Source organism: Monodelphis domestica, chromosome 1 (genome assembly GCF_027887165.1).
Source record: "Monodelphis domestica isolate mMonDom1 chromosome 1, mMonDom1.pri, whole genome shotgun sequence".
Lineage (NCBI taxonomy): Eukaryota > Metazoa > Chordata > Mammalia > Didelphimorphia > Didelphidae > Monodelphis > Monodelphis domestica.
In genome coordinates, this window is record NC_077227.1 from 693,891,442 (window position 1) to 693,917,560 (window position 26,119).

The following is a 26,119-nucleotide window of genomic DNA, read 5'->3' on the forward strand; positions in this document are numbered from 1 at the left end:
AATATAATTTGTTTATCTCTTTTTATGTCATGAATGTTTGATTTTGCTTTATCTGAGAGCATGACTGCAATATGTGCTTTTTTTGATTCACCTGAGGCATAGTGAAAAAAAAAATTTCCAGCCCTTCATTTTTATTCTGTTTATGCCTCTGTTTTTTCAATGCACTTCTTATAAGCAATAGTTCGTGGAATTTTCTTTTCTTATCCAACCTGCTACTTTTCTTTTATTGTATTATTTAATCAATTCATATTGAAAAACATTTCAATATGAATTGATTAAAACTAACAAGTTTCATGAGTGTTAGGTTTATATTTTCCTCTATTTGTTTCTAATATTGGATTGCTTGTTGTCCCCCCTCCCCCAATTGATTTCTTTCCTTCATTCTACTTTAGGGCAATTCTATTCCTACTGGTTTCCTTCTCCTCATCCTCTGCCCTCCCCTTTCTTTTATTACCCCTTGCCCTACTTTTTTATAGTTTTGTTTAATTTACCAGCTCCTTTTATCTTTTCCCTCTTAACTAGTTATTTAATTCTTCCCCTCCTTTTTTGCTCTCATTTTCTCCCTTTCAACTTGCTTCATTTATTCATTTTTAAATTTTCATTTTTTGTCCCTTTTTTCAAAAAATAATTTCTTTCCCTCATTCTCTTCATAACTTTGTCCTTATTTAGTTCTTTAATCTCTGTTTCCTCATAGAATTAAAGTCAACCCCAAATACCTGCCTCTCTCTTGATTTCTTTTAGTCTCCTTCCCCATTAGCCAATTCACATTTTATTCTGGGGGGACAGAACTGGCTCATGTTCTCTCAGGCTTAATGGAGTGCCACACACTTGTGTTCTGCTCCAGGTCTCTGTTCCACAGTACTCTGACTGAACTCAGTTGAGACCCAGAATGCCGCCAAGCTACTGTCATAGCCTGAGAAAGCTTCTGTCTTTTTGTTCTTCACCATTGAGAGAAGAGGGAAGTAGCATTGTGATTTAAGTTCATGAGGAAGGTGCTGAGCAGTGAGGGAGAGAGTACTGAGTGATTGTGATAGGGATTAACAATTAACCTTCTCTGCTGTTAGTTCACTGAATTGTTAGTTACCCATTTGGTTCTTGGTGTCCTAGATCATGAAGAATGCTGAAATGGCCTTTATCTCTTACACATAATTCTTATTTTGGAGAGGTTTGAGAGGTCAGAGAAGATCAGAGAAAATGTCTATTCTTTTATTGTTGGTCATATGTCCCAAAGTTTCATCCTGAATTCTTAATTCTTACATCTTTTGATGAGTCCCAATAAAGTTGTAAACTATACTCTTGTAGTTCAAAACGATTGATTCCTTGCCAGATTTGGAACCCAAAGCTCCTAAGGGCAGACTTACTAGGCTATTATATAACACTAGGTGTGTTGTATTGAGTCTGAGTCTGTGCTCTCTTTCTTTCCTTCCTCTTTGGACTGAGTTTAGCCTCTGGATGAATGATTAGACCCTCAGTGACTCCATACTTCTCCAATGGCTCACTCTTCCAAGGGAAATCTAAACAAGACTTTAGGTGTTAGGGTTTTGCTTGGGACAGTTATAGATTCATTATTTTAGGTCTTAACCTTCCACTCTAGAATCTATCTATCTATCTATCTATCTATCTATCTATCTATCTATCTATCTATCTATGTATCTGTCTATCTATCTGTCTGTCTGTCTGTCTCTGTCTCTGTCTCCACCTCTGTCTCTCTCTCTCACTATCCTGGCAGATGGTTTTCCCAGAGAGATGAAACCTCTAAGGGCCATCTTTCATGAATTCTTGTGTAAAGACATGCCCAGAAATTATGGGAACAAAACAATTTGCAAGAAGAACATCAGGTTTACAAAAGAATACCAGTGGTGTTGGATAGCAAATTAGGATATAGATGGGTATTATTGGGTTTTCCTAAATCTGTCTAAACAGATAAGAGAGGGGGAAGAGAAATAGAAAGATTTTTCTCTGCCCCTGTGTTTTCCAGTTTAGTGAAGGGAATTCATTATCCAGCAAGCCATTTGGGTTTCTGAAGTCCTATCTACTATAAAGGTTAAAATAGGGGTTTTGATAAAATAAGAGAGCAGCTTTTAATAATTTAAGTTTTAATAAGAATATTGTAGAGTTGTAAATTAATATTATTCCCTTAAGCCAGAGAGAAGAAAACTTCTAGCAGCTTTTACAATTAACTATATATAAAGAGAAAGAGAGAAATCTAAAAAAGAGAAAAGAGAGATTACTAATCTTATAGCCTATCAATATACCTAAAATTTCTAATAGGTAATACTACCTAAAATTTCTAAAAATCCTACTCTCACTGTCTTCAAGGACAGGTTCTTTGGCCTGGGCAGACCGGGCCTAATCTAACCTACTCTACTTAAAATTGATTTACTAACTACCTATCTACACTAATACATAAATAGTTACCACCCATGACATCCTTAAATAAAGTTAAATCCTTCAGCTGCCAGTCACTCCTTGCCTCAGAGACAGACACCTGCTCCCTCAAGAGCAGGAGGCATAAAGACCTCTCTCTAAAGGCTTAAACCAAAAGTCCCCTCAGTAAGCTCAGGCCCACTTTTATATGCCAGCAACTAAATGCCAACCCACACTACCAGTCACCAACCCCCAATGACCAACTCACACCCAGCTGCCAACTTCCTGTCAGCTACTGATCCACCAATTGTCAGCAACTCTCTCTCCTAAATCTCAGCAACTGACTCCCTGCAATTGACGCTGGCTCAGCAGGGACATCCCCAATTCCTACTCCCTGTCACTGTGAGCTGGTTAATCCTATATACATCTCTATGGTAAGAGGACCTCCAGGTTCCCCATTAAATTAAAGAAATTAAAAAATTTTCTTTTTTAAACTACCTAGCCAAAAGAGTTAAGAAAAGGGTAGAAGCCCTTAATCAGTAGCCAAGCTAGTCCCCAAGTCTAAATGGTTTTATGTCAAGGAAGATGAAATTACAAATTTCTCTATTAGCTGGGAGAAAATGGGGAGGGATGGGGTTTCTTTACAATGGCAACTGGAAGACTCTCAAATCATTCAGTATCCATAATGATTTGGTGTAAAATTACTAAAGAACCAGAGAGACCCTCCACTCTCTTGTCACATGATAAGTCAGAATATTGGGCTCTTTTAAGTAAGAAATTAAAGCTAAATGTTTCTAAAGGATTAGTCCAACTCGATCATTTTTCAAATGAGAAAGATCAAGTCAGAGTTGTTCAGAGATCTTCTCAAGGTTATATAGGCAGCAAATAAAAGAGCCCAGGCCCTTTATTCTAAATCTAGCATTCTCTCTTTTCAGTTATGCTGTTCATACTAAAGACACTGGGAGAGATGTTCAACCTGAATTTCCTTCCCTTCTCCCACCCTCATGAGAACTTAGCTGTTTGGGGATAACCTCTCCAAGGTGTTAAGACTAATTAAAATGTCCAGCTTACTGAAAACTAACAAGTAGAATGAGAATGGCAATTTAATTCAACCTGCTTTAAGGACAGAGACTTGGGGTTAACTTATAGAATACTTGTAGGATGGTTCCTCTATTAGCTCACATTCATATAATTACAAGGGTTTTCATAAGGGAAGCTCTTGGCAAACTTTGAAACCTTTGACAATAATAGCACATCAAAAATCACAAGAGAAATAACGACAAAGGAAAGAGTCCTAGCAATACCAAATTCCAGGTCATGCTGCTCCTTAGAGACCAATAATTATCCAAACTATTTGGCACATTAAAAAAAAAGCTGATGAGTGGAACAAATTAGGTACACAGAATTCAGAAGGAAATGAACATATGAGCAACCAAGGATGAGAGAGGGAGGGAGGGAGGGAGGGAGGGAGGGAGAGAAGGGAACAGAGGGGGGTGAAGAAAGCAGAGGGATGGAGGAAAGGAGCAGGGGAAGGAGGGAAAGAGAGAGAGGGAGGGAGGAAAGGAGTAGAGGGGGTGAAGAAGGTAGAGAGAGATGGAGGGAGAGAGTTAGGAGGAGGAAAGGAGAAGGGGAAGGAGGGAAAGAGAGAGAGAGGAAGAGAGTAGAGGGGGTGAAGAAGGTAGAGATGGAGGGAGGGAGTTAGATGGTGGAAAAGAGTGGAGAAAGGAGGGAGAGAGAGAGAGGAAGGGAGTTAGAGAAAGGAAGGGAGGAAAGGAGGAATGTAGAAAGAAGGAGAGAGAAAGGAGAGAGGGAGGGAGGGAGGGAGAGAAGGGAACAGAGAGGGTGAAGAAAGCAGAGAGAGATGAAGGGAGGGAGTTATATGGAGGAAAGGAGCAGGAGAAGGAGGGAAAGAGAGAGGGAGGGAGGAAAGGAGTAGAGGGGGCGAAGAAGGTAGAGAGAGATGGAGGGAGTTAGATGGTGGAAAAGAGTGAAGAAAGGAGGGAGAAAGAGAGAAAGGGAGTTAGAGAAAGGGAGGGAGGAAAGGAGGAAGGTGGAGAGAGTAGGAGAAAGAAAGAGAAAGGAGAGAGGGAGGGAGGGAGATAAGGAGGGATCAGTGGAGAGAAACAAAGAGAGACAGAGACATAGAGGCAGAGGCAGAGAGACAGAGCCAGAAACAGATATTCAGAGAGAAGCAAAGACAGACAAAATGAGTCAGAGAAAACAGATAGACTGTTGGGAATTATTGGGATCCTTCCATCTGGGAGCCCTGAAGTATTATGAATTTCAAGTCCGTATCTTCCCAGAATAGAGATAAAAGAGGAAATTCAGCTTTCTCCCGGGGAAGTTGAGCCTGGCAGTAGTGCCTGTCTTGTGGGCAGGTTTGGTGAGCTGCTTCAGAAGGCTCCGTCGCTTTCCACGTGTTCTCCCTTGCATATTCGAGGAGGAGAAGGTATAACTGTATAGTCACCCAAAGTCACTCAACTCTGTATTCGGTGGGAAATGAATATTGAAGGGTACTGACTTTGATATGAAACCTTTCTTGAACCCGGGACTTGGAAGCTTCCAAATCACTTATTCCCAAGCCTCAAAGCATCTCCCTGGGCTGCCTTTTGTTACAGGAGGGTGGAGACCTCCTCTTGATTTATCCGCAAACATGAATTTTCTTGGGTAAGTAAAGGTCAGCAAGCGCTAGCAGCCATTTTGGAAAAGACCTGCCTCTTTCTGGGATGGAAGCGGGAGTTGTGGTCTTAAGCTTAGTCTACCTTCTCTGTTGTTATTCACCAATTCAAGAAGTCTTGGGATGGGGGTGGGGGGGAAAGAGTCAGTGATGAGGTCCTGAGGGGTATATATTGGATCCCTCCACGTTCCCCATGACTTTTTGCCCCCAGCTCTGCTTTGCTTAGCTCTCTCTCTGGTCTCTTGGGTGCCATTTGGATGGTGGACTGGCCAGTTTAGGTCATCTTGAGCAAATAACTCAGAATGAAGCAATACTGCCTCCTGGGAATTTTAATTGTTACAATTCTCTTGGACCCATTGGTATCAATGCTACCATATGACCCAAGGAGATAAAAGAAAAAGGGGGAAATCCCACAGGCACAAAACTAATCCTAGCAACACACACACACACACACACACACACAAAACAACCCATAAACCCCTCACCTTCCATTTTAGAATCAATACTGGGTATTGTTTCCAAGGCAGAAGAGCAGTAAGGGCTAAGCAATTAGGGTTAAATGACTTGCCCAGGGTCACACAACTAGGAAGTGTCTGAGGTCATGTTTGGACCTGGGACCTCCCATCTCTGGGCCTGGCTCTCAATCTACTGAACTACCCAGCTGCCCTCACCCCCATCCTGCAACACTTTTTGTTATAACAAAGAATGGGAAACTAAGGGGGTGGCCACCAAATAGGGAAATTGTTTAAGATTAAGGTATATAATAATAATGGAATATCATTGTACCACAAAAAATAATGAAAAGGAAGTTTTTAGAGACAGTTGGGGAAAATTTTATAGACTAACCCAAAGTGAAATGAGCAGAACAAGAAGAGCAATTTGTGTACTAATCACAACATTGTAAAGTCAAACCATTTTGATAGACTTAAGAACTCTGATCAATGCAATGCCCAATTAAATGAATAAAACATGCTACTCCACTGTTTCTATTTGTTTTCCTTGACTAAGTTAATTTGTAACAAGGGAGGAGTTTTGGAGGAGAGGAGAATCAGGCAATAAACTGTGGCTTTATGATCACTTCTGTGATTATTAAAAAGCAAAGCAAAGAAAAGCTAGTTATTGAGGCATCTTTTTTTTATTTTTTTAAACCCTTACCTTCTGTCTTGAAGACAATACTGTGTATTGGCCCCAAGGCAAAAGAGTGATAAGGGCTAAACAATGGGGGTTAAGTGACTTGCCCAGGGTCACACAGTTAGAAAATGTCTGAGGTCAGGTTTGAACCCAGGACCTCCTGTCTGTAGGGCTGGCTCTCAATCCATTGAGCTATCCAGCTGCCCCTGAGGCATCTTTTTTATTTCTTTATTGAAAAAAAAAATTTTTTTAAACCCTTACCTTCCATCTTGGAGTCAATCCTGTGTATTGGCTCCAAGGCAGAAGAGTGGAGACATCTTTTTTAAAAGAATGTACAGAAGAACTCTGAAGAGAATAGAAGGAAGCTCAAAGGGAGATAAGAACACAGGATAGCCTGGAAGAAATACTGGATTTGTTATATACCTTTTAAAAACATTTACCTTCTGTCTTATTATCAATTCTCAGACAGAAGACTATCAAGGGTTGACCAAGTGGAATTAAATAACTTGCTCAGGGTCACATAATTAAGAGGTTCTGAGGTTAGATTTGAACACAGGTCTTCCTGACTCCAGGCCTGGAGCTCTATCTACTGTACTACTCAATGCCCCTTTGTTATATACTTAAAAAAAAACAAAAAACCCAAACCTTACTTTCTGTCATAGAAGCAATAGTAAGTAAGTATCAGTTCTAAGACAGAAGCATGGTAAGGGCTAGGTGATGGAGGTTAAGTGACTTGCTCAGGGTCACATAGCTAGGAAGTAGCTGGGATCACATTTGAACCCGGGACCTCCTATCTCCAGGTCTGGCTTTCTATCCATTGAACTACCCAGCTGTCTCCCACCTCTTGTGATATACTTTTTAAATAAAACATATATAACAAAGATCCACAGTTATAAGGAAATATTGTTTCCTTATTTGTCAAGTTCATAATAGTGAAAAAATATTATTTTTAAAGCAAAAGAGAAGTAGCCTTGGTAATCAAGAGTCAAGATACAGAAAGAGCAGCCCCTGGGATCCTAGCTATAATAATACAAATTGCTACGTCCAAGAGGAAGAAGACTCATGAGGACTCCATAAGGAGAGAAAGGATGTTGGGCCCTGGCAGTACAGTACCGAAAGTGCCCCAGGCAAATATGTTTCCTTTGTGTGCTTCACTGCTATGGCACTCTGAGTCTTAGTCCATTATTTGTGTTAGGCACCCACATGGTGGAGTGAAGAGAGCATTGGATTTAGGATCAAGAAGCATGTTTAAATTCTGCCTCATATACTCAGGAGAGATGTAACCCTGAGCAAATCACTTAACCTCTTTGAGACTCAGTTTCCTCATCTGGAAATAATAACAGTATATATATATATATATATATATATATATATACTTCATAGAGTTTTTGTGAAGATCAAACAATGTCCTGTTAAGTACCTTGCAAACCTTAAAACACAATATCATTATAGTTATAATAGTAATATGAGCATACACCCACATTTATGGGAAAATATTTTGTAACCTACTGTTTTTACTAACTACATTTTAGTAATTACCATTTAGGGGAGCCATTTCTATCTACTGGCTGACTTTTAATGGGAAGCACATACATGTGGGCTCATGATCAATGGTTTTAGTAATACATACTCAAAAGGTTCTTTAGAACTTAGGAGTAGCAACTACCCTACTCAAGAGTGAGAGTGGTAGTTGAAGAAATAAACCAGAGGGAAAGGAAAGAAAGAAAGAAGGAAAAGGGGGAGAAGAAGGAAGGGAATGAGGAAGGAAGGCAGAATTCAAGGAAGAAAGAGAGAAAGAAAGAAAGTGAGAGAGAGAGAAATAAAGAGGAGGGAGGGAGAGTAGAGGGAAAGTTGGAAGGACAGAAAGAAGGAAAGAAGGAAGGAAGGAAGAACTCAAGGAAGAAAGAAAAAGAAAGAAAAAGAGGGAAAAGAATAGGGAGGGAGGGAATAGGGAAAGTTGCATAGGAGGAAGGAAGGAAGGAAATTAGAAGTAGCAGATTATCCTGGAATGGACCCAGGAAAAAAAAGCCTTTTAAAAAATTTGCTTGTTTATTAATTTATTTAATTTTTACCTTGTTAAATACTTTTACCTTTGTTAAGTGTTTACAGTTTCTATAAAAAATTTTTTTACCCCTTACTGTAAATATTTATGTCTTTGTTGATATCTATTGCTTATAATTCAAAAAAAGGTTTGAATAATTCATGATCTTCTAATCAATGGTAATGAGAACAAATATAAAGTAATGAATTTTGGGATAAAAAATTGTTGAAAGAACAAAAGACAAACATTGACAACCTAAAAGTATATTTTATACTGGTTTGGGTTTCCAGCCTGACTACTAGCTTGCTCTCTGTAGGTTCTGGGTTAGGTCATTTCCCCTCTCTGGGCCTCAGTTTTTTCATAATGCATCCCGGACTGTAGTTCACTCTTCCAAACCCCATTCTCACTGGCAGGTCAGATCCCCATTTATCAAAGGAAGCTATTGCTTCCTTTGGGATTCTAGAGGTAATTCTGAGAAGTTGGATGTGGTTTCTAATATTGCTGTTCATGAATGCTCATGAAGAGTGTTTCCCCCTTATTGATTGTTGGTTAATATTTCCTCACTATCTGTTAACCAGTTCACATCAGGTAGTTTTCTTTTCTTTTTTTTTTAACCCTTAACTTTCATTTTAGAATCAATATTGTGAATTAGTTACAAGACAGAAGAACAGTAAGGGCTTGTGACTTATCCAGGGTCACACAGCTAGGAAGTTTCTGAGGCCAAATTTGAACCCAAGACATCGCATCTTTAGACTTGGATCTCAATTCAATTAGCTCCTACAAAGGGATATTTCTGAAGAAGGTAGAGAAAGGACCAACATAGAAAAATATCACAAACTTTCTTCTATCACATTGGTTCCTGGAAAGAGTGGCTTTAAACATGTTGTTTACAAACCATTTCCCTAACCAAGATCACCTCTGGATATGGAGTAGTCAAAGAGCAAGTTGCTCCCTTGCCCTCTAGACAGGAGGAGTAGGTCCAGCAGTTTACTCCTGAAGGACTGACTCATTCAACTCAGTATCTGTTGCTGCCAGCTCCGCCTGGCGGTTTCTGACCTCCCAAAGTTTATGAGGAAATAACCCATCTCTGATACTCATTCAGTTAGGATCAAGAAAAGATCAAAGAGGTGCCACGCATTTACTAACACATGAAGGGGGCCCCTACTAAGTACAGGAAACAGGTTTGCCAAGCAGGTTCAACTTGAGCTGGCGGCAGATAGAGAGTTCTGTGCATACCCTAGAAATTGGGCTCTTACTGGCTAGTTCCCTCATTACAACAGGATTTAGACCTAGAAGCAATCTCTTTTTTAAAAAAATCTTTTGAACCTTTGCCTTCTGTCTTAGAATCAATATTGGGTATTGGTTCCAAGGCAGAAGAGCAATAAAGACTGGGCAATGGGAGTTAAGTGACTTACCCAGGGTCACACAGCTAGGAAGTATCTGAGGCCACATTTGAACCCAATATCTATGGTTTCTGGGCCTGACTCTCAATCCACTGAACCACCTAGCTTCTCCTTAGAAGCAATCTTAAAGAGTGTCTACTCTAACTCTTTTTTTTTTCCTTTTTTACAAATGAGGAAACTAAGACTCAAGAGGTAGAATAAATATCCAAATTCTTTTCGAACCTAAAAGCACCATCTACGTACCAATTATTCCTATTATTCCTATCATTATATGGTATTTTGTTTTTGAAGTATTAAATGGTGGAATGAATGTTTGGACCCAATTTTGACTCAAAATCCCGTGCTCAATTTTACTCCTTTAAATCTTGTGCTTGCATCACAAAAGGACTGAGTAATCTCATAATTGAGGAACTACTGTTTGACTAGGGCGCAATTGTGGCAGAGTCCCAATGGAATTTGTACTCCAGGAAGAAAACTCCCAGAAAAAGAGTATTTCAGTGAATCTAGATGAGAACCTTCTCTGCATGTTAAGGCAGCCCTAGCACAAAGGAGTCAGGACACTCTGGTAACAATGATTTTTCACTTCTGTGTCTATTTTCCTCTTTCTCACCAAGGCATCTCTTCATACTTCTGATTTGTCTATTTGCATTATTATAGTTATTGTGTGTATTGTTTTCCTGGCACTGTTTACTTCACTTCTTATCCATTCACTAAACTTTTCCATAATTTTATATATTTAATTTATTCATTGGGTCAATAGCCATCCTCATTATTTTTACTGCCACGATTTCATCAGTCCTCAACAGATTTCTGGTCCCTGTCTCTCGCTAGTATGGTTGGACAGTTTATGTGTTTCTTGGGATTAGCTGTGACCCTGTTGCCTATCATTATTGTTCTGAGGTTAAAGCCTATTCCCAGATATCATAAAATTGAAATTCCTGGTCACTTGGGAGCCCAACACTGTACTTTCCAGTGAGTATAAATTCTTGATCCTTGGTGTAGGAGTTGAGAGGCTTTCAGTGTGACCTACAGTGAACTGTGCAGAGGTAAGTGTCCTAACTTTAATTTATCCTGAACATTTCCAAGATTTATATTTTACTTTATTCCCTAGTTTTCACTAATCCAGATAGATTGAGACCTGACTTCTTTTTCATTCTGGTATTTTTCCCATTTCCCATCAGGAAAGAGAGAATCAAAAGACCTGAATCTGAATTTTGGTTCCACCACTTCCTAGCTGTATGCCATGGGAAAAGGGCAGCCAAGGGGTACAGGGGATAAGACACTAGGCCTGGTGTCAGGAAGACACATCTCCTGAGTTCAAATCTGACTCCAGTCCCAGCATTCTCTATCCACCGTCTCAACTAACAAACATATAATTCTAATATTATGTACAGTGTCCTACAACTTTGATCCCTGTCCTCTGTGAAGAATCAAGGGATGTACTTGGTCATCTCTCTTTTCTGTGGCCGGGTTTACAGGATTCAGTTCTTATTGATTTGCTGTAGTTGTTATTGACATTTCCATTTGCATCTTTGGAGTCACTGTATGTGTTGTTTTCCTGGCTCTGCTTCCTTCATTTTTCATCAGTTCATGAAAGTCTTTTCCGTTTATCTTATTCATTGATTCACTAGCAATAGCCATGATTTTCATGCCACAATCTGGTCAGTCTCTAATCGATAGACATCTATTTTGTTTCTAATTCTTGGCGCCACAAAGGTGGCTTCTCTGAAGCCTGTCAGTTCTGTTGCTCTTACTTAGAAATCCTTCAGCTCTCTTTCCTGCCTCTTAAAGAGATGGAGGGAGAGATTAAGAAAATTCCTTTAACAATACTATGAATGATTTAGTGTCTAAATGGCATTTAATCTTGTCTTTGACCTCCTTGGAGTATTTACCTAACTGTGAAATCTCTTAGTCAAATCTCTTAGGCATTTTAGTCATTTTATTTAGTCACTTTATTTGCAAAATTTCAAAGCGCCTTCCAGAATTTGGCTGTACCAACTTATAGCCACAGCAACAGTGAGCTAATGTTCCCACCTTTCAAAAACCTGTCTTGCCTTCACTGTTCCCATCTTTTGTTATCTTTGCCAAGTTTCTGTGTGAAGGTGAAACTTCAGAGTTTATTTGCATTGCTTTTCTTGTTAGTGATTTCAAAAATTCTTTCCCCTGGTTGTTAAGAGTTTGCCGCTTTGGGGAATATTGTTGGGTTTTTTAATATCTTTTGACCACTAATCTATTGCAGAATGGTTTTTAGTCTTACCTATTTTTAGTCATCTATATATCTTGGATTTTAGCATCTTATCTGAAATATTTGAGATATGTGTATATATATATATATATATATATATATTTTCCCCTAGTTAGCACTGCTTATCCAACTGGCATTACTATTGTTCATATAAAAGTTTTTCAATATTATGTAATCATATTTATCTACTTGATCTTTTTAATCACTTCTTTTTTGCTTAATAATTCATCCTCTATCCCTTGTTGTGAAAGGTGTATGATATACTCCTCTTTTAATTTCTTTATGGTTGTTGTTCAGTTGTTTTCAGTTGTGTCTGACTCTTTGTGTCCTCATTTAGGTTCTCTTGGCAAAGATACTGGAGTGGTTTGTCATTTCCCTCTCTAGTTCATTTGACAGATGAGGAAACTGAGGCAAACAGGATTAAGTGATTTGCCCATAGTCACAGAGCTAGTAAGTATATGAGGCAGGATTTGAACTCACAAAAATGAGTCTTAACTTTAGACTTGGCACTCTATCCACTGTGCCACCTAGCTGCCTCAATTTCTTAATAAGATGATCCTTAATAGTCAGTTCACATATCCATTTTGAATTTATTGTAGAATATGGTGTAAGACGTAGATATAAAACTAATTTTTGCCAAAAGTAACTTTCTAGTTTCCAAGTAGTTTTTGTCAAATAGAGGGTTCTTTGTCAAGTAGGTAATTTTTGTTTTTAAGTCCTCAACCAAAAATGATGGAATTATTATATAGGTTTGTTAGTCCTTGGCTGCCCAGAGGATCAGTCTGGTCTCTGGTGACCTTTGAAAAGCAGACCTGGCCACTCTAGATTTAGATGTGACAGGAGGAATCCTGGCAGTTGAGAAGAGAGCCAGCTATGCTTGACAAGGCCATGACTTTAGAGGGAAAACCTCTTTGCCTTTCTTCTAAAATCCAATTGGGGGAAGGAGATAATTTCTCTCTCCACCCCTCTGCTAAAGGCAGTGGAAATGGAGCAGCCTTCCTAGTCAGAGTTATTATGTCCAGCATCGGGTAGGCCTAGAGAGTTCAGCTGCAGAGGGGAATTGAAGGACAAAGAGGGGAAAACCCAAAAAACTGATATAATTTTACTACTTATATATATTATCTGCCTTATGACACTTCTCTGCAAAATGTCACCACTTTCCTTACAACACAACCCAGTAGAGCAAAACACATAGCAGATATTCTGTACCAAGACGAGTAGCATGAAGACACCGTATGAAGAAAATAGCAATTTGGGTCAGAGAGAAGGAAAAGGATGTGTGCCCAAGGAAACACAGGTAGTAAGTGTTAGAAAGCTAGGCTACAGAGCTGTGTGATCCTGGGTAAGTCACTTAACCCCCAATTGCCTAGCCCTTACCACTCTTCTGCCTTGGAACCAATACACAGTATTTTTTCTAACATAAAGCTTCCTCAGAGGGGAGAGAAGCTTTAAGGTAGGAAGATAGAGACAGGATAGAAGTTTTAGATACCATGAGGGGGATGACGGAGTCAAATTAGAGATATGAGGTGGCAGGAGTGAGTCTTTATTAATTTTCCATGAGCCACAGCTAAGCTCTGATCAAAGGACCCTTCCGAAGGCTTTTACCAGTCCAGAGATCTACATTTAATACCACACAGGTCAGAGAGGTGATGGAGAAAAAAGATGGAGCTTGGCCAGAGGCCAAGCTCCTGCCAGGACAGCCATCAGCTAGCCTGAAAGAGAGAGAGAGAGAGCTAGAGGCAGAGCTTGCTGGGTTACATATACCCTTTGATATGCAAATATACACAGTACATAGGGATGATCCTCATTGGTTAATGACAAGGCATAGGTGTGGTTTCTCTTAACCAGGCGAGCACAAAGAAACTTGTTTTCCCGCCTAACCTGGGGGAAGCTGGGGTCAAGGGTCAGAGGCTTTCCCAGCCACGTGCAATACTGAGCATGCTCAAGACTGAGCATGCTCTCTTTTTAGGCAATCTGCACATACCAACTGTTCCCCTTGCCCATAGCTAGGGGTGGACTGCTACATCACACAAAAGGTAAGGGAAAGAAAGAAAGGAAGGAAGGAAGGAAGGAAGGAAGGAAGGAAGGAAGGAAGGAAGGAAGGAAGGAAGGAAGGAAGGAAGGAAGGAAGGAAGGAAGGAAGGAAGGAAGGAAATGCTGTAGGAGAAACATACCCAAGTTTGTAGAAGGGTCTAGCCCCAAGAATGGGAGACTCAAACTCCATCCAAACCAGAAGTAAGAAAATATTTTTTTGAAGAGGTTTTTAATGAAGCATAATATTCTAGACTAATAGCATGGCTTTAGGGGATGACAGAGTAGCCTGGCAGTTGGTGAGGCAGCCCCGCTGTGTGGATCAGGGTTTGCATATTTATTGAGGATCCTAAACTGCTAGAGCCCTTGACACACCTGTCTCACAGTTTCCTCCTATTGTCCCCTCTGCCATCCTTTGTCAGCATGTGATAGGTCTTGCTACCCTTCTGGAATGCCTTCATCCAAGGTAGAACATAAGGAAGGCAAATATAGAATAATGCAAAAGATTAATAATATAGCCTAACAATTCAAAACTAAGGTAAATACTGACAGAACAGCTGTGGTACAAAGCATCCTGGTATTTCAGAACTAAAGTACAGAACATTATAATTCCAGCAATAATACAGAATGGCTATCTGATTAATAAAACAGATTTTGCAGTTTAAGCATAATTAATGCTTCCTGGTGAGAAATGCAAGATGTCAGAAGATGAGGAACTTGCTTTCATCACTGCCCATTACTGCCCACTGCCAGCCTCCATCATTCCCTCCTCCTAAAAACCCAGAAGATGCTTAAAATGGTATAATAGCCTAATAGTAGGGAATAGCCTGGAGGCTAATAGAGTAGCCTAATGGGCGTAGAGTAGCAACCTGAGGTGTGAATCAGGGTTTACATATTCATCAGGGTCTGGGAGATTCCAAAGAAATCCCTACCTTTTCTTGTTTTAGCCCCCAAACTCTGGAAAATGGGCATGGCCAAATTCAGGGGGAGGTATGTTTTGGGAACCCATCACCAGAAAGGAAATAAAGAGCATGCACATCCGTCTGGAATGCCAGAATCCCCAGCAAGTATGTCCCATGCTCCCCACACTGTCCACCTGTCATCCTTTGTTAGTAAACAATAGGTCTCACTACCCTCCTGGAATGGGAGCATGGGGTGGGAGGGAGATACAGCATGGTCCTAACAGTTCAGAACTAAAGTAAATAAAGAACAATATGAGTAATGAATAAAACAGATTGGGCACAAAGCCCATGCCCAGGAGAGAACATTGCAGATCCAGTACAAATGATTGATGATGGAGTAACTGATGAACAGGAGAGAACTGATGATTCTACAACTCATGCTTGACTAATGCTGAAACTACAGCTTCTGCTATTGATGTTTAACTAGAGCTAACTGGTGAGAATTACAGGATTTCAGAGTATGAGGGTCCTGCTTCTATTATTGCCCCTCACTGCCTACTGTCAGCCCCATTAGAAGGACAAGAGGAAAGAAGGGAGGGAGGTAGGGAGGGAGGGAGGGAGAAAGGGAGGAAGGAAGGAAGGAAAGAAGGAAGGAAGGAAGGAAGGAAGGAAGGAAGGAAGGAAGGAAGGAAGGAAGGAAGGAAGGAAGGAAGGAAGGAAGGAAGGAAGGAAGGAAGGAAGGAAGGAAGGAAGGAAGAAGGGAGGGAGGGAAGGAGGGAGGGAGGGAGGGAGGGAGGAAGGAAGGAAGGAAGGAAGGAAGGAAGGAAGGAAGGAAGGAAGGAAGGAAGGAAGGAAGGAAGGAAGGAAGGAAGGAAGGAAGGAAGGAAGGAAGGAAGGAAGGGAGAAAAGAAAGCTAAGATTCAGATTCAGATCTTCTGACTCCAATTCCAACACTTGGCCTGGGAAGGTTTGATTTCTTAGGGATAAAAAAGGGTCATTCCAAAACAGTCTTTATTTGTATCTGTATGTGTAGGCTTCATTTTATTTCTTACCAAAGAGAAAAAAGAAATGGGAGAAAAACAGCAACAAGAAGAACAATACAGTTGACTCTCCCTTGGAGAAATGTGACTTAGATAAGTGGTCTTGGCATATATCAGTCACTACAAGATCGTCATGGGTGATCAGTGAAGCTAGGCTGCCAAAGGCAGTAATGTGATTTTAGGCTGAGTTATTAGGGACATTTTGACCCTGGACACAAGAGGTAATTTCTTACTGTCCTCTTGCCTGAGGCAGACTCGGTCTGTACTGTTATTACATGCAGATCTGGGGGCCATAGTTTACAAAGAACATTGTATTCTGACAAATATACAAAATTGGTTCCTTGGCTTGGAAAAGTGGCAGAGATGGGGAGAAGGCTCAAATTAGTCAAAAGAAGGGAAAGGAAGTAGAATATCTCATTTGATTTGCACAATAGCCCAGAGAAGGAGGCCCTGTTATTACCCTCATTTTACAGAGGAGGAAACTGAGCAACTTGTCCAGGATCCTGTTAGCTAGTAAGTGTCTGAGGCTGGATTTGAACTTAAATTTTTTGGATTTCGGGTGCAGCAGTTTATCCACGCTACCACCCAGCTGCCTCTAAAAAGACTCAAAGCTAACCAAAAGAATTAGGGATGTTTAGTCTGGACAAGAGATGAATTTGGGGAAGCTTAATTCCAGTCTTCAGGTATTTGAAGGGCTGTCATGTGTAATCAATAGTGTAATCTGAATGCCTTGTTTTGCTTGGCCTAAAAGGCAGAACCACAAACAATGGGTGGAAGTTCAGTTGTTCACGTCCAACTCCTTAGGATCCCATTTGGGGTTTTCTTGGCAAAGTTACCGATATGCTTTACAATTTCCTTCAACAGCTCATTTGTCAGGTAAGGAAATTGAGGCAAACAGGGTGAAGTGACTTGCTCAGGGTCACACAGCTAGTAAATGCATGAAGGTGGATTTGGACTCAGGAAGATAGGTCTTCCTGATTTCAGACCCAGTGAGAGCACTGTGCCACATAGCTGCCCCCAGGTGGAAGTTAGAGGGAGATAAATATTAATTTCTCATAGGAAAGACTTTGGAAACCAGAATAATACAATGGAAAGAGTGCTAGGTTTAGAGTTAGAAGTTTTGGGTTCAAATCTTTCCTCTAAAGTTCACTACCTGTAATACTTTAGGTTTTTCACTTAATCTAAGATTATATTTCTTCATCTTTAAAATGAGCAGTTTGGACTAGATGACCTCTGAATTCCTTTTCAGCTTTATGTATATGTATAACCACAACTCATTCTAATTGCTCTCTAATAGAATTGAGGAGCTACTTCTGGAGATAGTGAGTCCCCTGGTTCTGAAAGTATTTCAGTAGATATCACTTCTTTGGGAAGCAATAGCAGGGGTTCTTGCCCAGATATAAACTGCATCAGATGATTAGATGATTTCCCACTCGACCCTACGATTCTGTGGTTCTTTTGTTCCCTCGGATCCTATGTGAGTAGGTGGCAAGGGACTAGGCCGTGCAATTAGATTGGGTGCTGGGTGTGGGTGTGCCTCCTCCCTAAATCTCCTAAAAGAGTCTGCAGTAAAATAAAGATGAGAACTACAGAAACGTCAGTCCACAGTGGCAAGTGGAAAAAACAAGAGCTGGGCTTGCACCCTGAGTAATTTTGAGAAAGGTAGCTAATGTAATAACAAAAGAGATTTGTCCTTTTGTTTAGAGGAAAGGCAGTCAAGTGGGAAAGCCTACTCAAAAGATAGCTCATCACCTCACCCTGATGCTTTTTGTCCTCAGTGGTCAGAGCAATGTGAGCAGGAAGCAGTCAGCCTCCACAAAGTTCTGAACTTGGAGACCACATACACTTGCCTATTTCTTAAGGGCACAGAATCTAAGCTGTGGGTGATCTCCTGGCTTCCTTTTTCCAAGGTCAGTTTTTATGGCCATTTCAAGATTATTATCACCTTTCTGAGGAGGACTCTAATTCACTGAAAAATATGTGAAGATAATTCGATTTCAGAGGTTCTCAGTTTCCATATCTGTAAAATGGGCACAGCAATGTGGAAAACGTACTAAATTTGGAGTTCAAATTCTGACACTGTTCCCTATCACCTGAGTGACCTTGGTCAACTTACTTCTTCTCTCTGGTTTCAATTTCCTCCTCTGTAAAAAGAGGGAGTAAGACTAGATGAGGTTCTTTCCAGTTCTAAATCTATAATCCTGTGAGTTCTACCTCCCAGGGCTTCTCTGATAAGGGTGCTTTGTAAACCTTAAAGCACTATGGAAATGTGAGCTACGATTATTTAAGAGGGCAGGATCAGAGTGAGACTTTATCAGAGGGCAGAGAGACTCAGTAGTGAAATGGAGAGGATGGAAGTGAGCTGTCTGTTGCTCTGGTGACTGACAAAGAGACACAGGGTACCCTTGGAGGTCTTATCTGGTAAGTGGCTGCTGAGACAATTCACTTCTTCTCATCCTATCCCCACCAATATTCTAATAGGACAAGTGGAATCAGTGTAACCTGTACCCAGAATTCATCTCAACAGAGACCTTTCAAAAGATAGAGGCTGCCTGATATAGTGAGAAAACTGGACTTGAGATCAAGAGACTTAGCTCTTCCACTTACCTATTAAGTACCTATTAAGGGGGCTCAAGAAAGACTTAGTAAATAAATAAGAAAGGGCCTTTAAGAGTGGCTTGACTCTGGGAAAGCTTCTTCCTTACAGTACATCTCTGTTTCCCCATCTATAAAATAAAAGATTGGTTCTGAAAGATCTCTAAGGTATCTTCCACCTTAAACTATATATATATATATATATATATATATATATATATATATATTACCTTCTATCTTAGAATTGATATTGGTAAGGGTTAGATGGAGTTAAGTGACTTTCCCAGGTTCACACAGCTAGGAAGTATCTGTGGTCAAATTTGAAACAGGTCTGGTCCCATCTCCAGGCCTAGCTTTCTATCTACTGAACCTAGCTAGCTGCCCCAACAATCTACATTCTAATATTTCTTTTCTAAGACCTCTTCCAATTCTAATATTCTATATTCTAACATCCTGTCCTAAAGTCTTTTACATTTCCTATATTTTATGTTCTGATATTTTGTTCTAAGATCTTTTCCAAGTTCAGACATTCTGTGACTCTGCTAGTAAATATTCCAACAGTTAATAAACATTTAGGAGGGGCATAGTATATGCCAGATACCATTCTAAGCATTGGGGATACAAAGGTGAAAGATAGTTACTACTCTCTAGGGTGGTAATGGTGAATTTTTTAGAGACTGAGTGAAAAAACGGTACCTTCATGTCTCATATGAGCTGCTTCCTTACCCCAGGGAAGAGGGGCGGGTGATGTGAAAAATGTCCTCAGGCATAGTGGAGAGAGGGAAGGGAACAGCTCCCTCTGGCAAATGTGCCATAGGTTAGCTAACATGGCTCTAGAAGTCCATAATCTAATGGGGGAAACAATAAGTAAACAACTGTGTCCAAAGAACTTATAGACAGAATATGTTGGAGACACTCAGTAAAGAGAAGGCTTGAACCAGACATAGAACCTGTCAGCCTTTGGAGAATTTATATTTTGGAATGTATAAATAGAATCCTAATTCATGAATTAGCTAATGGCCTTTTCCTGCTATAAACATTAATCCACCAGAGATAAAATCACAAAGAAGACAAATGTACAGGTAACCTTCAGTTATCGGTGAATACATCAGCTTTTTTGAAGGCTATCCAAATCTCTGTCAAGCTTCCAGGGACTAATGAATAATCTCTCCAGGAGGAGAAGGCTGACGATCCTGAATTTGTGGGGGAATCAGGATTAGAGAATTTGAAATTTTCTTGTGTACAAAGCTTGGGGACAGAGAGAGACAAGCAGTGGGGGAGAGAAATGGCCACCATAGGCAGAGATGAGCGTGGAAGACAGGAGTAACTCTTTGATTTGGGCTGAAGATTCAAGCAGCTGATCTCTTTCCTCTATCTTCCCAGAAGGAAATTGTTCTCAAGTTTTTTGCTTACTTTATGCGGATCTCTTACTATACAATAGAAGGAATTTTTAGCTAAAATGCATTCATTTAAAAAAATGTGATCTGTATCATTTTGCTGAGTATGCCTGTAAATTCCATCTAAGAGGGCTAAGGTGTAGGCAGAAGGGGACCTCAGGATGGTTTTTTTTTTTCATGTTTCATATAATTTATAAGCCAGGACTCCTATATCCTGGCTTGGTGGTCAAGAAGACCACCTGGGGGAATATTTGAATGAACAAATTCTCATATATATATATATATATATATATATATATATATATATATATATATATATATATATATATATATCATAGTTAAACTCCCAAGGACAGATTCATATAGAACCCAAGACTTTCTTTAACTAGACACTTGCTGGGTTGAAACATTGTGCCAAGCACTGGGGAAGCAAAGGCAAACAGTCTCTTGCCCTCAAGGAGCTCACCTTTCTAATGGAGTGGGCAGGGGGGGTTGGTGGGACATGCAAACAATTATTTATGTATGTACTTGTTCAGCTATTCCCCAATTGATAGGTACTGCCTCAGTTTCTAATTCTTGGCCACCATGGAAACAGCTGCTATAAATATTTGTATACATATGGGTTCTTTTCTTCTTTCTTTGATGTCTTTGGGGTATAGACCTAGTCACAGTATCACTAGGTCAAGGACATATATGGATTAATAGATTTGTTGTTCATTGTTCCAAATTGGTTTTCAGAGTGATTCAACCAGTTCACAGCAAACCAACTGTTTGTCCACTAATGTACTCGTTTTCCCATAGCCCCCTCACTATTTGCATTTTCCCTTTTTTTTTTTTGGCAATTTTGCCAACCCACTGGGCATGAGACAATAAAAAATCTCGAGAATTCACACAATTTCTGTGGTGGGTTTGTGGCTTTTGGAAATGTTGTAGCAAAACTGAACAAAGAAATGTTTAAAATATGTTTCAAGTTTACAAATCTAAATATTCTTCTCTCTCAGGAGATACAATCTTTCTACAAGTCTGAGATCCCAAGATTTGTCGCCATCACCTAGAATCAGAAACATCTTAAACCAATCGGGAATTCCCAACAAGACCCAGAGAAAATCATGTCAGGAGGGAAGAAGTCTCTGCTTTGGTCTCTGACCTGCACTGCCTGGCTCCTGATGCTCCCAGGTGAGGGTGAGTTTCTTCAGGCCCAGGGCCTATCCTGGGAAAGTGGGCTGAAATCTGTTCCTGATGAATTCTCCCTGAGCTGCAAAGAATGGGTGGGTAGGTAAGATTCCCTCTTCCTGGCGGAAGAAGGTCTCTAAGATTGTAAGAGGAAATTTCCCTGTAGCCTTAAGCTTTTGGTGAGAGTGATCTGAGTTTGGGAGGGAGAGAGGGAGAATAGGCATGGAGGGGAAGGACCTATGATAAACTCTGAGAGTTGACTAGAGCTAGATGAAACCCAAGGATGTAGCCTCAGTGGACAGAAATGTAATCCATGACTCCTGGTTTCTCTCTGCTTTTAACCTCTTACCTATTTAGTGAGAAGGTCACAGCACTCCTCTCTCTCTCTCTCTCTCTCTCTCTCTCTCTCTCTCTCTCTCTCTCTCTCTCTCTCTCTCTCTCTCTCTCTTTATTTCTTTCTCCCTGGCTGGGGGTAACCCTACTATTCTATATTCTAAAATTTCTTCTTTTTCTAACATTTTATTTTTTGTGTTCCAAGAACCTTTCTAGCTTGATCATTCCATTTTCCTAGGCATCCACCAGCTTTAACAATCTATTTTCTATAGTCTAGTTATTCTCAACAATACAGTGATCTAAAATGATCCCAGAGATTTGGCATTAAAAATACTGTCTGCCTCCAGAGAACCAGCTGATGGAGTCTAAATGCAGACCAAAACATAGTATATTTCACTTCCTTTCTTCTTTTTTCCCCTTTCTTATTACATTCTTTTTCACAAAATGACTAATATGGAAAAATATTTTACATGATTACACATGTAAAATCAATATCAGATAGCTTTCCCTATCAGAGAGTAGGAAAGGGAGGGAAAGGGAGAGGGAGGGAGAGAAATTGGAACTTAAACATTTTTTAAATGTTAAAAATGGTTTTTATAAGTAATTGGAGAAAAAATAAATTATTAGGTAAAAATGATAACTATATATACATATCATATATATGTATATATATATATATATATATATATATATATATATATATATATATATATATTAAACCCTTAGCTTCCATCTTGGAATCAATACTGTGCATTAGTTCCAAGGCAGAAGAGTGGCAAGGGCTAGGCAATGGGGGTTAAGTGACTTGCCCAGGATCACATAGCTGGGAGTTGTCTAAGGCCAGATTTGAACCTAGGACCTCCCATCTCTAGGCCTGGCTCTCAATCCACTGGGCTACCCAGCTACCCCCAATAACAATATATTTTAAGGGCCCTTCTACCTCCAACAAATGTCCTCCTTCTAGCTCTGACAACACATATTCTTTTTAATTTCTCCCCCAATTACATGTAAAAATAGTTTCCAACATTATCCAAAGAATATTAAATCTCAAATTCTCTCCATCTTTCCCTCCCCTTCAACTACCACCATCAACCACATTCTTCTCCCTACTAGGAATCTCAGTTGAGTCCAAGTCGAGGGAATGGCGGCCTGAATGGCCTTGGAGATCTGCCAGGAAAGGCTTCAACAAACATGAGGATATTCTGATCCATTAACTGGCCATCCCCTATTTATTATTAAGGTTATATGAGAGAGGGAGATAGATAGTTTTCAGACCTCTAAAGTTAGAAAAGAAAAAGCATCAGAGAAGGGTTTCCTCATCAATAGTGTCAGTGATGACACCTTTGTTTGTCTGCAAAGCTCTCCTTGACTGGGCAGCATCTCCTTCCTGCTACAACACCTCTACTGGGATGCTAGTGGACTGTGGCGACTGATCCCACATAGCTCTTACAGGCTGAAAAGATCTTGTCTAGTTCAACCCCTTCATTTTCCACATAAAAACACTGAGAAATCCTAGACTCTAAAAGTTAAACTTAGCAGAGCCTGTCTTGATAATGCTATTCACCTGGATAATTAATCAAAGAATTTTCTGAATTCCAATGTATTTTCAACCCTTTCCGGTTATTATTCCAACTCAGTCTTTGGATCGGAATCAGGCTGAGCCCTAAAATGTCATAAAAGTATTTTTTTTTATATTTATAGGGGGAAAGGGGAAAGCTAGGTGGCACAGCAGATAGAGTGCTAGATCTGGAGACAGTAAAACCTGAATTCAAGTCCAACCTCACATTACTAGCCGTGTGACCCTGGGAAGGTCACTTAACCCTATTTGCCTGTTTCTACATCTGCCAAATAAGCTGAAGAAGGAAATGGCAAACTACTCCAGTATCTTTGCCAAGAAAATCCCAAATGGGCTACAGAGAATAGGAAATGATTGAAAAATGATTAAATAACCCATTGGAATTGCATGTCAGCTACAGGAGGGGGCCAGGGGAAGAGGAGGGAAAGAACATGAACCTTGTAACCATGGGAAAATATTAATTAATTAAATAAAATCAATTAAATAAATAAAAAATGCCAAATTTAAAAAAAAGAAAAATTATTAAATAACAACAAAGATTAGAGGGAAAGAATTCTAAGAGAGAGAGAGAGAGAGAGAGAGAGAGAGAGAAAACCACATCATGGAGGGAGGAGCCACTTCTTAGTTTTTATGGAAACTGAATTTTGAGCCAGAGAAAATCTGAAAGAATCTTTTGTCTTACAGGGCAAGAGGCTGCACAGCCTGAAGTGATGACCCAGCTTGGTCTGGTCCGTGGGAAACACGTGGCTGTCAAGGGAACTGACCGTCTTGTGGATGTTTTCCTGGGAATCCCATTTGCCAAGCCTCCTCTGGGAGCTGGGAGATTCTCTCCTCCACAGCCTGCGGAGCCTTGGAAGGGTGTAAAAGATGCCACTGCATTCCCCCCAATGTGAGGGCTAACCCAATAAAGAAGACAGGATAGCTGAATTGGGAGGAAGGGTGGTGAGGCAGTAGCCAGGTTGGCAATAGCTCTGAGGAGGAGACCTGCTTCTTTTCTTTTCTGGAAGGGCCTAAAGTCAGCCCACAAAAGCAGAAAAAGTTGATGCTTGTCTATAATCTTCATAATACTGCTTATGACATAGGGAGAGGCTCCAATTTGGGGTGATGCTAGTAATAATTTTATGACCTCTGTCAGATACCTTTAACAAGGAAAGGGCTCTGAATGCCATAAAATATTATAGGAATACAGGCCACTCTTATATTGGATATTTAACAAGGACTAACTTTCATAAGTGATGTAAACACCAGGCAGTTAGGGAGTATGGTTGGTGAAAAAAACAAAATGAGTTCAACAGAAATGAGTCTCACAAAGGAGCAGAGCTCTGTGGTGACTATTCTCAAAAGAGTAATGCTCCACCTATTGAGAAGGACCTGGAACAAGTCATTTTCCATTCTTGGTCCTTGATTTCCTTGTCTTTAAGATGAGGATAATCATTCTTATATGACCTGTTTTCCAGAATTGGGGAATCTTGGTTAGAAATTTGATTCTGTTAGTTATTCCTGATGTGACCTTGGGTAAGTGACTTTACCTTCCTGTACTTGTTTCCTTTTTTATAAAAAAAAATAAAATAAAAGAGGGGGAGGCAAATGGCCTCCAAAGTCCCTTCTAGCTCTCAATCCAATGATCCTATTATATATCTATCTATCTCTATAAAAATACCTTACCTTATAATTGTAATATTATATATAATACATAGTTGTGTTACTAATTATATAGAATATTATAATTATGTCATATTATATATAAAATATATAATATAATACAGATGGTATTGTGTTATAAAATATAACATAATAATGTATTACTATAATAATTTTATTTACTATATATTATATAGAATAATTGTTACCTGCAGTATAATTATAATATTATATGGTTATATTACTATATATTATAAATATGCAATATTATATAATTATACATCATATGTAATTACAATAATTATATGTTTCCATATATATTTAAAATACTCTACTTTCTGTCTTATAATTTACACTGAGTATTGGTTCCAAGACAGAAGAGGAGGAAGGGCTAGGTAATTAGGTTAAGTGACTTGCCCAGAGTCACATAGCTAGGATATATCTGAGGCCATATTTGAACCCAGGACCTTCCATCTCCAGGCCTGGTTCTCTATCCACTGCACTACCTAGATGCCCTGATCCTTTTCTTTTTAAGTGCCTCTTTCTAGACTCTTGTTCCTACTAGGTTTAAAGGATCTCTAAAAAATCTATTGGTGTCTTAATATGAATCATTGTGACTTTTCTTTCACTCATGAAGGTGTTTACAGGAATTAGAAAGGACAGACCTCATGAAAAATACTTTAGATGGGAAGCAGCAACTCTTCCCAATATCTGAAGACTGTCTCTATCTCAATATCTACACTCCAACCTCCAGACAGAAGAAGGATAAGTTACCTGTAAGTAATGCTGCTTTTGCTTTGAAATCCCTGGTGGTGGAGTGGATCTGGAATCAGGATAGACTTGAGTTAAATCTAGCCTCAGATACTTAATAGCTATGTGGCCCTGAGCAAGTCACTTAACTTCTATCTGCCTCAGTTTCCTTATCTGTAAAATGAGAATAATTATAGCATCTACTTCACAGTGATATGATGATCAAATGAAATAATGTCTATGAAGCTCTTGGCATAGTGCCTGGCATTAAGTCAATGTTTAATAAAAGTTTGTTCTCTTCCATTCCCTTCCCAATTTCACTGTTGTTGTCAAGGGCAGCAGCATCTTCCCATTTACTCTGGCTCATAACCTTGATGCCATCCTTGATTCCTTACTTGTACTCACTCTCCATTTGAAATCTGTTGTCAAATCTGCCTCTGTAACATCTTTATTATATCACTCTCCACCCCCTACTCCTCTGACACTGCCCTGGCAAGGCTCTTATTTCCGTATTCCCAGACTATGAATATCATCTTCCCTTTGGTTTCCTGTCCTCAAAATTCTCCTCATTCCAATTCATTCTTCTAAAACAGAAGTCTGAACCTAGCTACTTAATAAACTCCAGTGGCTCTCTACTGTCACCAGGATCAAATATAAAATCCTCTGTTTGTCTGATAAAGTCCTTTATACCCTGGCCCTTCCCTTCCTTCCAGTCTCCTTATATTCACTTTACTCTTCTCCACAGATTCTACTACTAAGGGACTTTTTCATCACTCAATTACAAAACACAGTCTCTCTCTCTCTCTCTCTCTCTCTC

At 39.7% G+C, this 26,119-nt stretch overlaps 1 protein-coding gene and 1 long non-coding RNA gene across 8 annotated transcripts in view; one reads left to right on the top strand and one right to left on the bottom strand.

The window, feature by feature from the left end:
* Nucleotides 1–26,119, top strand: part of LOC100019607 (carboxylesterase 3) — a 79,112-nt gene that overhangs the window by 20,845 nt on the left and 32,148 nt on the right. For 3 of the 7 annotated variants that reach the window (XM_056802097.1, XM_007477112.2, XM_007477115.2), the window contains exons 2-4: nucleotides 20,831–21,011; nucleotides 23,596–23,800; nucleotides 25,190–25,328. In XM_056802097.1, the coding sequence (XP_056658075.1) occupies nucleotides 20,939–21,011; nucleotides 23,596–23,800; nucleotides 25,190–25,328 (417 nt within the window). In that variant the 5' untranslated portion in view covers nucleotides 20,831–20,938. Of the gene's footprint in view, nucleotides 1–10,028; nucleotides 10,185–15,042; nucleotides 15,294–20,830; nucleotides 21,012–23,595; nucleotides 23,801–25,189; nucleotides 25,329–26,119 lie in introns of those variants that run through there. The other 4 variants (XM_007477114.3, XM_056802243.1, XM_056802203.1 and 1 more) reach the window with 3 other exon arrangements.
* Nucleotides 13,097–14,950, bottom strand: LOC130455035 (uncharacterized). Its single transcript, XR_008912822.1, has 3 exons — nucleotides 14,828–14,950; nucleotides 14,271–14,350; nucleotides 13,097–13,576 (listed from the first exon to the last, which is right to left on the bottom strand). It is a non-coding gene; the product is annotated as an uncharacterized LOC130455035 (long non-coding RNA).